This window comes from Diceros bicornis, chromosome 6 (genome assembly GCF_020826845.1).
Source record: "Diceros bicornis minor isolate mBicDic1 chromosome 6, mDicBic1.mat.cur, whole genome shotgun sequence".
Classification (NCBI taxonomy): Eukaryota; Metazoa; Chordata; class Mammalia; order Perissodactyla; family Rhinocerotidae; genus Diceros; species Diceros bicornis.
This window is the reverse complement of record NC_080745.1, coordinates 76,657,861-76,673,541: the sequence shown is the minus strand read 5'-3', so window position 1 is coordinate 76,673,541 and position 15,681 is coordinate 76,657,861. Positions and strand designations below refer to the sequence as shown.

General features: G+C 46.8%; 1 protein-coding gene across 28 annotated transcripts in view; it reads right to left on the bottom strand.

The window, feature by feature from the left end:
• The window catches only part of TCF7L2 (transcription factor 7 like 2), a 193,831-nt gene that overhangs the window by 18,786 nt on the left and 159,364 nt on the right, over positions 1–15,681 (bottom strand). For 24 of the 28 annotated variants that reach the window (XM_058544000.1, XM_058544006.1, XM_058544005.1 and 21 more), the window contains 3 exons: positions 6,942–7,074; positions 4,507–4,609; positions 2,219–2,305 (listed from right to left, as the gene is read on the bottom strand). In XM_058544000.1, coding sequence (XP_058399983.1) covers positions 2,219–2,305; positions 4,507–4,609; positions 6,942–7,074 — 323 coding nt within the window. The remainder of the gene's footprint in view (positions 1–2,218; positions 2,306–4,506; positions 4,610–6,941; positions 7,075–15,681) is intronic. The other 4 variants (XM_058544002.1, XM_058544013.1, XM_058544026.1 and 1 more) reach the window with 1 other exon arrangement.

Below are 15,681 nucleotides of genomic sequence, written 5' to 3'. Positions count from 1 at the left end.
CCCGCTCTCGTCAGGAGAAGAGCCTTGCGCCAATTTAGCAGGCTGAGGGCCCGGAGCTCCAACATCTCAATCTAAAGGGGGTCACAGGGTGGCACAAGTGAGTGTCAGCAAGAGCTGTTTAATTGCCAATCTAGGCTTCTCCATGGTGTTTAAAGTATAATGACCCATCACTTAATTCTGAGAAGTCCTGGCCCCGCTGCTGAATAGAATGAATATCAAAGGGTGTTCTGGAACAGGGCAAGCTGCCTACATTCCCTATAACTGCCATAAGTATAATAGACCTATACTTCTGTCGCCCCATTACCACAATAATGTATTTAATTTGCTGTATACGCTTTTTAACTAGCTACCTTTCATAAGGCCTACCTGGGGAATCGGCTGCCTCCCCCCTGCACCTCGAGCCCCTAACCTTTCCTCCCACTGTTCCCTTCCTTTCTCCACCCCCCTGCCCACCTACAAATCATCCACTAACCTCCTAATGATAATTCAATCGATAAGCTTAACCCCAAGCCCTATCCTACGATTACGTCACCGCTTTTAACCTCTGCGATGCACCAAATAAACAAGCAAGCAAAGCAACGAGGTGCATTATATAAATGCTGGGATGGAGGGAGGACGAGCTGTGGATTATAAGCTGCTCAGAAGCAGCTTTCCTCCTGGGAGACTCCCTATTCGTTCCCGCGCTTTGCGAGGTTGTAATGACATTATATTTAACGAATATAACCTTCCTCTTCCGGCTGGAGAACAGAACACAGGCGTTTTCCCTCCTAACCAATACTGGTGTGGATTTTGAAACTGAGACGATTTATCACACATGGGAAAGGGATCTTTAACATTACATGACACCCATGGCATAATTACAAATGTCAGATAGGCTACAGCTTGTTTTTCTTAATGAATGTGACTCTTACTCTTTCCCCCACCAAAACCAGACTGTTTTGTAAGGCGGAAAAGAGGCATCGTGGCCTGTCTTTCCAACCTTTCCTCTGGTCTTGGATTCCCATGTTGGCTAAAGATTGGGGGAAGAGGCCAGGGGATAGCATCCTTCCCATGTAATGCCTGCTAATTTAATTATGTGCCATCATCCAAATGGATTCGTTGTTGCAGCCCATCAGGAAAGTCTAAACCTCCACCGATTTAATTAACTTGACTGAAAATCAGATGAACAGAAAATAAAACTATCATTAGGAGCAATTAGTGACTACTTAAACGTACTGCTGCCAACCAGTTTGTAAATAGACTAGCAGTCACCGAAAAATTAGCCAGAATTAATTAGAGGGAGGAAAAGGAGAAGATGGGGATTAGAAAGATCTAGGTACACAAGTGTGGGTATATGTGTGTGTTCTATATATACTTATAGTAAGCTTAAAGATATATGAATGTATACAAGCACATAATTTTTTTTTTTTTTTTAACTTTCCAAGATTTAGAGCTGCACGGTAATGTAGCAGTGACCAGCCACATACAGCTATTGGGTACTTGAAAACTTAAAATTCCATATGTGGCTTACCTTCTGTTGCTACTGGACAGTGCTACTTTAGGGAGGGTATGTTGGGGCAGGGGAAGGAGAGTTCCTTTCTAGTTGACGCTGAAGTGTCTCAGCTTTGAAAAGATCAACAACCTTTCCTCAAACTCTTTTTTGTTTTTAATTTTTATTTATTTATTTATTTATTTATTTATTTTGAGGAAGATTGGCCCTGAGCTAACATCTGTGCCAATCTTCCTCCATTTTGCATGCGGGATGCCACCACAGCATGGCTTGATGAGCGCTGTGTAAGTTCGAGCCCAGGATCCAAACCCACGAACCCCAGGCTGCCGAAGCGGAGAGCGGGAACTCAACCACTACGCCACCGGGCCAGCCCCAAACTCTTCTTTATGCAATAATAAAATTACTCCCACCCTTTTCTTTCTTACCCAGTGTAGGGCAACAGAGAAACAACACTTGAAACAGCTCCACATGTCCTAACTACTTCTTCCCGCCTTCTTAAATCCTTAAAAAAATATTGTTCAATTTGACCTCAAAATTTCAATATCACCTACCTGAAAAGTTCAGGGCAATTTTTCAGTATTTTCTAAGAGTAAAGCCTAATGCTCTATGGGTCTTACAGCATTAGAACTACATAGAACAGCAGTCCCTGGCTGGCCTGGTAGCAATCTAGAGAACTTTCTGAGAAGTCGCCCAGGGCTTTAGTGGAGGTCCCCCGCTCTTGGAACTCACCTGGACATGGAAGCGTTGACGGTCAGAGCCGTGGGGTAGGGGTGACGGAATCCTCCTGTCGTGATTGGGTACACTGGCTGACCTTGCCTACAAAGGGGGGGGGCATAAAGTGAGACAGTGCAAACTAGGGCAGGGGTGGGGAAAAGCAAAAGAAGAAAAAGGAAAAGTTCTCTCTGCACCGTAAGCCTTATTCTCATTTGATCAGAACAAAAATCTTGGGGATTGTACAGGAAGGATCAAAGGGAAGAAACACAGAACAATTTGAATGCCATAAATCTGATAGGAATGGCTAATTAAATTTTATAACCCCTGCTTATGTCAATAGAGACCCTCTCCCCAAGCTGAAACTAGGTGTTTTGTTGTAATAATTAAAGGCGAAGTCTCGCCTGCTTTAATGGAGCCATCACACTAATTGAGGGCTACACTTCCAAAGGAAAACAATAATGAATGTAAATTTATACCAAAATAAAGTGCAGTGAATCAAAGGACTTCAGTTGCGCTTTGGGCCTCTTTCGGTATTTAGATCTCGGTGAGAAAACATTAAATTAACAGAGCTTAATTTGTAGCCTTTTGTCAAATTAACAAGTGTTGACAAGAGTTACCGGGGGGGAGAGTCCCCAAGAAGAATTGTGGGTAACCAATAGACAATCACACCTCATTACAATAATTAAAAAATACAGCAACATGCAAAATAGCATCCTCATGGAAGACACACAACTTTTTCTGACAGAGGGTTGTCTGAGTTGGCTATTCCTTTTTATCTAGACTTCAACTCTCTTCCCATCAGCTGATGGGGCAAATGATGACAGAACTATTAGGAAGGGCCCCATCTACTGAAGAAGAAATGGGACATGAGCTCATGGCCATGTCTATCCTCCCAAACAAAACTAAGGAGGAAAAAGTAAAGAGAAACTACACCGAGGGTTGGTATTTGGTATAGCTACTACATAAAACAGGCTGGTTTTTTTGGTTTGTGTTTTGTTTTGTTTTGTTTGCTGAGGAAGGTTGGCCCTAAACTAACATCTGTGCCAATCTTCCTCTACTTTGTATGTGGGTCACCACCACAGCACGGCTTGATGAGTGCTGTAGGTCTGTGCCTGGGATTCGAACCCGCAAACCCGGGCCGCCAAAGCGGAGTGCACCGAACTTAACCACTACACCACCAGGCCAGCCCCTAGGCTGTTTTTCAAAAACAGTGTAGAATCTATTCAACTAGAGAAATAAGGGTAGAACTGGGGGGGGGGGAGGGGGGTGAACCACCAGATCCAAAATTGTGTCTTCTTCAAGGCTCTGAAAGGGTTTCTTCCCCAAGACCCAGACTTGAGAGGTTTACCAGGATTTATTCCTGTTAAGATTCAACAAATTGTCCTGTGTTTTTTAAACAGTAGAGATCACTGACAGACATGAAGAAATATATACACAAAAACACACAAGCGCAAAACACATATTATATGCATGCACACACACACAAACACGGTATGCTTATGCATTACTTTCTACTCCGATTTTAAAACATTTTTAAAAACTGTCCAAGGAAAGTTAATGGGTAGTACTATAAAAGCAAGATGGGGTGACAGGCAAACAAATCATAAAAGGCAGTATGGTGACCTGGGCACTGCCAGGAACCGGGGCGGGCACTCAGGGAGGCCCCACATGCTGGAGTGAGGGCTCCAGCTGCCCCGCCCCCGCCCCTCATAATCAGGTAAAGCACTGAACATGCAGAATCTCAGAGAGATGCTGGTTAATAACACGGAGCTTCTCAACAGACAAAAACTTTCCACTGTTGTTGTCAACCTTGGGAGTGATGGTTGGGATGGGTTGGGGGTTGTAGGGTTGTTAGAGAAGAACCCCCCAACCCCTACCCCTGGATTTCAAAACTAGGCTGTGCCTGGTCCCACTCCCTTGTGGCCTCAACCCAATGACAAGGCTCCAGTTTGGGCTGCCACCAGCAAAAGAGCCATGATCAGCTTTAGGGGATAGAAGCCCTCAGAGCCTTCTGCAATTCCCAAAGTACCTGAAGGGCACCTTTGTTCTCAGAGAAGAACCTAGAAACTTTGGGGACCATGGGTTCAGAATGCTAAGCATCAATAACCCTCTTCCTATATAATCCATCTGAATGGCTATTGACTTGCCTGCTTTCCCATAGGGCATCTCAGCAAGCATCTTCCCCACAACCCCACTGATCTCACCAGCCCTGTCTTCTAAAACACACACACACATGCACAGAATAAATAATAAGCATGCCCATGTAAGAAACAAAAAGGAAATTAAAAAATGGAACTCCTTACTGTGGTACTAACCATCCTAGCGGATGGGGGATTTGTCCTACGGTGCCGGGCGAGAGTGGGTAGTATGGAGATATGTCTGGAGGGTGCGGAGGCCGTGGGATTCCTGAGAGAAGAAGCAGCATTTTAGGTACAATGGAGGGAGAGAAGGAAAGAGAAGAGATGGGAGTCGGGAGATGAGAATAGGGAAAGGACGAAGGGGGGTGGCTCTTCTATAATCCAAGCATGAGGTTCTTTTCATGATTATGATCGTAACAGTTGTCGGTAAGTTTCGTCTCATTATCCCTCTGCCCCAGTTTGAAAAACGGGTTTATCTCATTCTCGAGGGATCGGTACACTAGGTAAACACAGACAGACTCAGAAAATGCCATCTTGGGTATTCCCACCTCCTGCGATTGGTGTGATTATTTGAATTAAAGAAAATCTAAAGGGCTTCGCACATAGTAGGTGATCAAGTAATATTAATTCCCTTTACCCTCACAACATGTCTCTCCTCTTCTTTTAATTCTAGTGACCTACCTGCATGAGAGTTACTCCTCTGGTTTCTACCACACTTTTTGAGTTATGACTTTTGGAAAGTCTACCCTTGCCTTCTTTCAAAAAGGTGAATGCCTCTAGAATGTCTCCACCTCAACTTAGAAGATGAGCTGGAGGAGAAACTCACCCAATGCCATGGCATCTTACCCAAGGTAGAATCTGAACTGAATAGACAAGGAGGTGTTGGAGGCCTGGTATTCTCAATTCCAGAACCTAATTCTCTAGAAGACAGAGTAACCCGCGTGAATGAACCCCACCTGCTGACTGGGTAGTGCTGTATCACGGGGGTAAGAACCTTCGCAAGGCACACACGAGTGAATTCTGAAGGTCCTTGCCACCGCACACTTACTCATTCCATAAGAGCACATCCTGCAATCCATTCTTAGAAAGCAAGAGCGCTGGGAGCAATTCTGACAGAGAGGAATCGACCTACGCAGCTGAAGTGGAAAGCAAAACGAACAATACCGCAGAATTAAAACAGGATTGAAGAGAACGAGCTGCGTGTTTGTGGATGAAAACTATCTCATTTTTTTTAATTCATTCAGGAAGCTTTTAATCTGTAAATTAAGTCTCCCTGGGTGACATTTTCATGCAGACATTGCTTTCTCTCTATTACAAAAACCCAACAGATTAGCTGGGCTTGGACCCTACACCAAGCCATTCGCACACTTGAAAGAATGTTCACGGAGGAAAAGTAAACAGTCTGCAGACGTTAATCATATGTTTTACGATAACCATTTAAAAGCTATTCCCCGTACTACCATTATTTAAATCAGACGTTGATGCTGCCATTCACTCGCGGAGGCTGGGGCCGGCTGGTGGCCTCCTCCAGCCATCTAAGCGCCAGGCTCGATCCCCACAAGCACAAAGGGGGCTCAGAGGCTGCTGAAAACCAGCTAATGTGTGGCTTCATTCAGGGGCAGCAAAGGCCGCACGAACAGGCGGCCTACCTCAGCCCAACACCATACAAGGGCCTCTGACAAAGTGACACGGAATAGCCATTTTAAATCCACGCTTCTAATTAACTAGCTGGGAAGAGAAACCCAGCCAGGGCACCGCCCGGCCTGAAAGACACAGCCTGGCCTTAGCTGTTCTCCCAAGACCACCCCACCATGAGCTGTGGCTGTCTGCTTCTTTTAAATCTTGTTGTAGGGAAGTCTATAAGTAACCCCACCTTCTCTCTCTCTCCCTTTTGGGGAAAAAGCAGTCAATGAGCATGTGGGATGGAAAAGAGGAAACAGGTGTAAAGGCTAAAGGATAAGATGGCAACTTCTGCCTGAGACCCTACTGGTTGTTCTATGATGCAACAAGGAAACCTTCTTGGGCTTCGGTTTCACATCTGTAAAATGGGCTTACTAGTACCCAGGATATTGTAGGGGAAGCAGAACCCAAATAAATGAGCGAAGAGAATGCAGAGCCCAGGGATGTGGTCTCTTGAGGCTGCACCAATAAGCCACTGTCGAGTGACTGGAGTCTCTTAGTCACCAAGGGAGCTGGGGCTCTGGGGAGCTGTGCTGTTAGGGCTCTTGTACTCCCAATGAGCTGAGAAGGTGCCCATGAGACGTCTCCAAAACGATTACTGCCTCCATGTCTGTTTGAGGCTCTTGGTGTTATACGCTACTCCTGAAAAACACTGGATGTGTCATAGACAGGTTCCCAACACAGCCCCTCAAAGGGTGGTGGAGCTCTAGAAAGATCTTTAGCACTACAAATGGACATCTCCAGAGAGGAAAGGAAACCACTCTCTCACCAGCTGCTGGCCTCCCCACAGAGCTTCCTTTTCAACACCCAGGAGAGGAACAGGCGCCTGAGTCACTCCCAAACTCCCCCACCCGCCCCAGCAGGTCCTCCGGCGGCCCTGGGACCATCACACTTTCTTAGCACCCAAGCACACAGCCTACCTGTTTTGGGGTCTACATCAGCTGGTAAGTGTGGAGGTGGGTTTCCCGGGGTGAAGTGTTCATTGCTGTACGTGATAAGAGGCGTAAGAGGGTGGACATGGTGAGGGTGCTGCACAACCGGCACTTTGTTCGACTGTAGGGAGCAAAAGAACAGAGAAACACACCATCAAGCTGGTTCCCAGCAGCCCAAAACCTCTGAGCATGGGCCCTTGGGTTCCCCCGACCATGCCCTTCCACCTTGATTTTGTAAGATGCACTCAATTCTGCCCAAAGCCTTGGCCCCAATCCATGTATTAAAAATAACAGATAGTTGTAAGACAGCTCTGGGGTAGCTAGGCTTCTGTTTTAACCTCCCCACTGAGCCTGGCTTTTAAAATACCTTCTCCACCGCCACCCCATCATGGAGCCCAAGAGTTTGCACTTTTCCCATTGGCAGGTAAATCGGAAGTGGGGACTTTAATCTCACAGGCCTACTGTGTTCCTGCACGTAGCGGGGATCTCCTACCCCAGGGCCCCACCAGAGGGACCTTCAGGAGGCAGGCAGGCTTCACGGGGCACCGGCTAGGAAAACCTTCACTTACAAGAAACCCAGCAGGGCCCAATTCCCATCCCCCCAACCTCCTTATCCACCACCCCAGGCTCCTAGCCCCTCCCTGCCCCTTAGAACCAGCGGGCATGCTACAATCCTTTACAGACAGCATGGATGAAAAGCCCCACTCCTGGTCTGGTTGAGAGTGTGAACTTTACCGGAAAGCTCTAAACTGCCAGGCAAGCACCTGCATATTTTATGCAGATTACAGCAGCCCTGATTCATTAGGAATTTCATTAAGAAGTCATCCGGGAATGCTAATAAATTAACGGGATGATGATGAATTGGGCTAATAAAAGGTAAGCATTTTAGAAATCGGCCGTTCTAGAAAACAAAGTACAGCCGTTTTTATGTTTGGGAAGGGTGGATAGGCAGAGAGAACCAGGGCAAAAAAGAACATTATTTTTCAGATTTTTCTAGTAGCCATGACCAGACCTTCCCCAGTTATTCTCCTCTCCTTCCCCCACCCGACTCTCAGCCCACCCCAGCCCCCCTCCACTGGGCTGTGCTATAACTTAGCCCAGCAAGATCACAAAGAAAAAATTAAGCTGAAACAAGCGAACTACTGGGCCATTTACTGAGAGTAATCCAATTGCAAAAAACCCTATTCCCAATAGAGGATTTTCACTAAAATCCTACAACAGGGACATTTAACCAGATTAGGTACCAGCGAAGATAAAGAGGCTAGTATTAGATGATGAATGGATTAGAGTCAAGTTTCATTTTAGAACGTGTCTTCATTTCCTTTTATTACTTTTAGAGAGGCACAAGTTGCATTAACATCAAGGAAAAGGAAATGCATTCAAAGAAAAGAAGTGAGGTTCCAGTGCTGCCCACTAGCGCCTCTGGAGTTCAGGGACCACCAGCAGTTAGTTCTCTATGTTTTTCTTCTTCTCCTTTCTTTTTTTTTTTTAAATGGGTAAGGAAAGGATATAATATGGAAAGAGTATTTCTTACCACAGTTCATTGTGGGGAACGCATCTTTAAAAGGTGCTTCTAACTTCTTCATGAGTATGCTTGGAAAGAAAAATATGGCCTTCCTAGATACCCCAGAAAAATCTACAGAGAAGGAAGTCAACACTTCCAACAGCCTGATTTAACGATTCCTATAAACAAATGGACACTTTTGGAGAAAGAGGCTAGCTAGTTGCTCTGAGCCTTATGTGTTGTGAGTTATTTTGCAAGCAAAGCATGAAATTAAAAGCACCAAAGCAGAGGGAGCTCTGGACTCCAGTAACACTTCCTTAGCAGCTGTGAAGGTCTGGACGAGGCCAAAGCCGGCAGCGGGAAGGGCTGCCGCCCCAAGACCAGTGCTGGCGTCTCATGGACATGCACTGAGGGTTCTTTCAGGGAAAAATTTCTGTTTGGGACAACTTGAAAGATTACCAACAAATAAGTTCCCGCTGTGTGCTGGGGTGGAGAGGGAAAAGAGAGAGGGACAGGGAGGGAGAGAAAGGGACAGACATCATCAGATGCAGTGGAGACCATTAGGAGGAAAGGAAAAGGATTGCTGCTGCCTTCCAGAAGCTTTCTATTTGGTTGGAAAGATACACACTTGCTGAAATGAAAGAAAGCAGACCAGTCAGAGACAGTTTAAAATAACTGCGGAAAAACTGTGGGAGGGATGAGCGGGAAGAACCACTGATAGCCCAGAGGAGGGAAGACTGTCACTTGGAGGTTGAAGGACTTCCGGAGAATGGGACCACCATAAGCAATGGAAGGAAGCAAGTGTACAAATCCACGATGGGAGTAGGAGGACTGGTAGTGGGCAGTGAAACCTGCCATTCTCAACCCTGGCTGAGGCAATCGTCTCTCAGGATGCTTATCACAAACTCGGTCCCCTAATCCTAGGAAATCTCTCAGTAGGGACCTGATTCAGTAGGTCTGGGCTCAGGACCCAGGCCTCTTGGGTCTGCCTATCAAGTGCCATGAGGGGCTCTTCTATTCAGCCATGACCCCTAGACCAGAGAACCACACGGGCACAGACAAGCACAAAGGTTAGGAGACTTGAGTTCTAATTATGAATCACATCCTAGTTCTTAAGAGACCCCAAGGGCTTAGCACAAAACCTACCACGTGGTAAGCACAGGAATTGTGGTTTATTATTATTGTTAGGGAGGATCTGCCGATGGCACAGTTCTGCCTGCAGTTCAGAAGCACAAACTCCACAGCTGTCTTCCAAGCAGAACTAACAGTAAATTCTGGGGAAACTCTCTTTCTCTACTTGTCCAGCAAAGGAAGAAGACAGAATCTGGGGAAGAGTGGGTGTTCACTGGGTATAGGATTTAAAAATTAATTCTCCCTCTTCCTCTTGGATACATATATGAAGGTGATTCCGACAAAAGTTGGACACCTGTTCTGGCTGCCATCGCCCTCGTATTATTTTGCACACCTGGGCCTATTCAACTGGTTTTTTCCTGTTCAGTCAAAACTCTCTAGCAGGGAGGGGGGTGGGTTTAAAGCTGCTGCAGCCTGGCTTTGGGAGGCGGGGAGCCCTATGGGGTATAGTTCTCTTCTTTGATGGTGATTGCACGCCAGGCAGGTCCCTAGGAAACAATACAACCGCATCTCTCCAGGTTGATTGGTTCCCAAGCAAGCAGGGAGAATGCAGTTATACCTGCAGAAGCCAAGGTCTAATTGCCACTCCCATTCGACCTGCCTGTACCTGGAATGCTTTTGTGATGGGAGGATGCTCTTGAAAATGGCTCCCGTCTCTCCAGCCTCAGAACCCCACAGTCCTTTCTTTCTAAATCACATCATGCCCATTGCTGGGGTCGCACTGTAGTTTTAAGTTTCTTAAGGACAAAGACTGTGTCTTCCAGAACTTTGTGTCCCCAGGCAATGCCCAGCCTGTGGGAGTGGTGAGCACAATCTTACAAACTGTGTAAGAACCATCAAACTGCGAGGGCAAGCAATAAAAGAAGAGGATAGAGCCAATCTCACCGATTCATTTCAGTAAATGGCTGTTCTCTTTAAATGCAGTCCATTCAGCATCACAGAACAGAGCTGGATGGGCCTTCAGAAACCATCCAGTCGAGTACTTTATTATAACAATGCCTTAAAAACGGTTTTAAGGCCCACTGGCATGCACCCGGTGACCAAGAGTGAAGACTGAATTCAAGGAAGACCCGGATTTAAATTCTACTTCACCAGTCCCGCTGTGCAACCTCTCTCGGGCCTTCGTGTCTGTCCCTGCAAACTCCAGATGAGAACCGTGTCGACCTCAAGGGGTCGTTGTGAAACTTAAGAGAGATCATGCCTGTAAAGTACTCAGCACAGGGCCTGGTACATAGCTACACACACAATACAAAGAAGCTTTGAAAAATACCGTCCGACGAACACGAATGGTGAGCACGCAACGAAGATGAGGTTCGCCACCCCTCCAGTCTCTTCTAATTAAATTCACAGGGGGACGTGCAGCCACAGACTGCACCCCTCACTGCAAAGGCAAGGATGTTTACCACGGGGCAAGAGCGTGTGGATGTTCTGTGGCCACCCTTCCTCAGGAACACACTCTTCTTAAAAATGTGATTATTTTATTATCTCTTTTTAGAAAAACCGTCACTTTATATTACGCTAATAAATCAGACTGTCACGAAAGAATTGAGAGTTCAAAAATAGGTGGAGATGACCAACGCCCTTCCAGAATCAGGGTGAGGGCCTTGCAGAAGGAGCTGATATAAAGGAACCACAGAACAACCCAATAGGGAATGTCCCTGAGACTTCCCCCTTCTCTTCGAACAGCTCCCACGTCGTTCAAGAGTTTTTTAAGCATTGTCTTAAACACTGCACCAGCCTAAGAAAATTCAGATGTGAAAAGTACCTTTCTTGGGGGAGGGACATAGACAACCTTCCAGAGATGCACCCAGGAAATCAAAATTAAAGCAACCATCTATGCTGGGAGTGTTGGTGGGATAAACCGCCTGAAATATGTCTCTCTCCCCCTTGCATCTTTTTACAGAGTCCATTGTTCAAGGCAAACAGCTAAAGCATAAAATCTTTTAGGTACCTTTTAGGTAAGTGCTTTATCTAAAACTTAAATATGTCTTCAAAACTACCCAGGGGGGAAGCAACCTAAGTGCCCATCAAGGGACGAATGGATAAAGAAGATGTGGTATATATACACAGTGGAATACTACTCAGCCATAAGAAACGATGAAATCCAGCCATTTGTGACAACATGGATGGACATTTCGGGTATTATGCAAAGCGAAATAAGTCAGAGGGAGAAGGTCAAATACCATACGATTTCCTTCATTAAGTAGTAGATAATAACAACAATAAACAAACACATAGAGACAGAGATTGGATTGGTGGTTACCAGAGGGGAAGGGGGGAGCAGGGAGGGCGAAAGGGATAATTGGGCACATGTGTGTGGTGATGGGTTGTGATTGGTATTTGGGTGGTGAACATGATGTAATCTATGCAGAAACAGAAGTATAATGATGTACACCTGAAATTTATACAATGTTATAAACCAATGTTACTGCAATAAATAAAAAGTTAAAAAAAAAAAAAAACTACCCAGGGGGACAAAACCATTCCCTCCAGTGACAGCTAACTAATGTTCAAGGTCGTGGTGGGGGGTGTCATGGGAAGCTACATGGAAAGTGTAAGTTACTGGTATTTAACCTTTTAAGAATACGATGAAAACTAGGAATCTGTGAGCCACGAAAACAGCAAACGTTCATAAAATAGCCCACAGAAGTTCAAGGAGTTATGTTACAGTGGCCCATACACATCAGCACCCTCAGCACCTGCAGCTCCCTCATGGAACCAACTAGAAACCCTGGCCTAGACGATCTTAGGGGAGGACAGGAGAGACGAGCACTGGCCAAGCGCGACTCCCGAAGCTCTGTACCAGCACCAGCACAGCTCACGACGGTACCCGGCTCTGTGTTAAGAGTGACATCCTTTATTAAGACCCCACACCAAACCTATGAAGTCGTCGGCATTTCTTATTAGCTCCACACGGGAGGTGAGGACATCTGTCCCAGGTCACAGGCCTTGGGAAGGTGGTGTTCCCAGGCCTTGCACACTCATCTGCCTGACTCCACACCCGCTACGGTGTCCGCAGAGACTGGCACTGGGGTGGGGTCCAACGCCACGCTGACCTAGGGAGCTGCACCCAAGGAGCCCAGCCTGGGCCAGCCTTCCCACCTGGGTACCGATGCTTTTAGACTCATAGAGGGATCTGCCCCCAAACCCCCACCTACCAGTCTCTGTAACCTAGACCAGTCTTAGCAAACAATGTCCCCCACCTTCCCTACCCCAAATTAGGAGCAGCTCAGGGCTCCCTGCCTCAGCCAGGACACTACTGCCATAGGGCACTGAGTATTCTGAGCAGGAGTTTTTACAGCATGCGGCTGATTATGGGAGGGGGGCGGATAAGGACATTTAACAGGATGTTTCTGCTTCTCAAATACAGACACAAGAAGCCCAGCAGAATCAGGGCCCAGCAGGATTCTGGTCATAAAAACACACTATATGTGGTCAGTTCTGGCTGACAAGAAACTAAAGAAAAAGTCAGCTAAAAAACCGAACCCATTAAGGGAAGTAAATAATATTTATTTAAAAGGAGCCCAAATACTCATCTGACTTTAAATCATTAGGGCTTTATGCTTTATACCTGGAGAAATATGGCTGTTATCCCAAGCCAAGCCTTCCCCAGTTCTGTTCATTAAGCTCTATGGGTTTTGAGCATTGAATAGTTAAATTATTTTAAAAAGAGTCCTTTAATGGCCCTCAAAGTGCACAAAGCCTTTCCATCGAAGTATTCATCCAACTACAGTGGGGGGAGTGGGGAAGGGGTGCCCTTGTAGCTGACCTTTGACCTCTCGAGAACCCTTAAGCATAGTGTTCTGCAACTTGGCCATGCCACCCTCATCGCCAAGCGCCCACACACCCGTCCAGTGCTGCTCATGATTTGGAACCTGGCAAGTGAAAGATTGATTCAGGCACTTCTAGATCGCCCAGCTAGCCCTCCTCTAACCTCAACCTCTCAACCTTCTATAACCGTGGGGAACCCAAAGGGAATGAAAGCTTGCCATTCACCTCACAACCTATTAATCAACAGATGCTGAAAACAAATAGAGGCCTTGCTAGCCCTGGCCTCTCCGCCGGCCCTCCTCTTCAATACTCCCCTATTGCTCTCCCTTTCTGCAGAAGAAAAATGGGGCCAGAAAGTGTCTTTAAGAGCCCAGCACAATAAAACAAAAGCAGCACAGAGGAGCATTTGTCAGCCTTCTCCTCTCCCGGGGGGTAGATATGGAAGGTCTTCAGTGGTCTTAGGTTACCAGCCCTCCCAGGGTCTGAAATCGACATCAGGAAGGGACACTATTTACATTAAAAAAATGGGTTATAGCTCATCTTCATGCATTTTTCCAGATGTTGCTTACTATGACTGCACCAAGGCCAATGGCGACTAGCAAAATGTTAATAGACGCTGCACGTCACAGGAGCCATGGAGCACTGGTGGAGAGGAGGGCTTAGGGATGACAGTGGGGCTGTTTCTTACTCATCAACAACCCCTTGGTGATGCAACTAGTCCTATTATTTCAGGCTATGAACCAGAGGGTGGTGGAATGGTCAGTGAAGGTAACCCTCCTGCCTCAACAACTCGTTACCACAACAATTAGCAACCACTCAGCTGATGGAACGACCTCAGGGAAACACACAGAGCAACCTGGATCCAGGCCTGCCCGCAAGTCTCACCCCAACTTCTCTGGTGACCATCTTGCTGTTGCATGCTGCAAACCTCCTACGTACACGGAGGCAAAGGGTGGCAGGCAGACTTCCGCCCCTGGCCAGAGGGGCTTCTGCAGACATCTTACCCTGCCCCTCCCCTCACAGCTACAGAAGCCTAGCCAGCCAGGACCCACCTAGTGTAGCGCCTAGGGTCCATTCACCGTTAAATGCTGCTCCTCTCGGTCTAAGGCCTTGCCCCCAGCTAATGGCACACTGATTCCCTGGACAAGACTTCTATTGATAGCTACAGCACTGCCTGTTGAAAATAATAAATAAAAAAGAGAAGCCTTCATAGGGTTCAAGTTTTGCTTGGAGAAACGAGGTGGCTGAGAGAAAGGAGGTCTGCCTGTGAGATGCAGTCAGGAACACCCGCTCTGCAACTTCAGCACCCGGCCTCCATCACCCGCCAGGCTGCTGAGGAATCGTGTACCCACGAGGCTGCAGACTTACAGCTTCTGCAGCCCGGGGGAGCCTGACACTCTGGGTGCTGCTTATTTGTTTTGTAAATTATCAATGGCTGACTCCTCCCCCCCACCCCCCCCAGGAATCAAATCCACGCAGACAGCAAGAAGAGGAAGAGAGAAGATTCTCCCTGCTGTCTACAAAATTCTGCCGACTCAGTTTCTCATGGCCTCACACAGGCATTAAAATTCTTCGTGCAGGGAAACGACTGAACAGGCAGGCAGGGAGAGAACAAATGTGCAGTCAGTTTTCATCAGAATTCTCACACACATATGCATGTGGGAGAACTAACTCAAACCATCCTAAGCCCCTGGCCTTTTCTTTCTTTTTTTTTTTTTTTTTTTTTTTACCTATTCTATAACATAACCACCCAGTTGGTAACACACTAAACAGACTGCCAAGTGTTAAGGGTCTAGGGGGCTAAATTCAGCTCTTCGTAGTGACCTTTTCTTAACTCCCAAAAGGAGGAGGGGAGGGTAGGAGTGGGGCTGGAGGTGCTGGGGTGGAGGAGTGGGCACACGAAGGGCAACATTTAAACCTGGAAAATAAAGATGTGCTCCAGCTGCTCAGCTTTGTGAGAGCCGCCGCCAAGGCCCGACCAGCAGAGCTGCGCTTTCACAGGCTCTTGAACAATTACTTCCAGTTAAGTTCATTACACATAATTTATTTCCATTCATTCTCATTTATTTTCCAATAAAAAGAAAGCATCCCATTGTGCTTCCCCCAACTAACCTTTAAAGCGCTTGCAAGCTTAATTCTTGGACTGCCCGGTCCAGGCTCGCCCCTGACCAGTGAGTTCCCAGGGTTTTCTTCCTGCCTGCCTCCCTCCAGCAGCATGCCACAGCATCCTGGGGGGCAGTGAGGGGGTGTGGCAGCGCAACGGGGTCCCCTGACTGTCCTAATTCTCCACCCGGTCTCAGAGATGAAGAACCAGCCACTTCG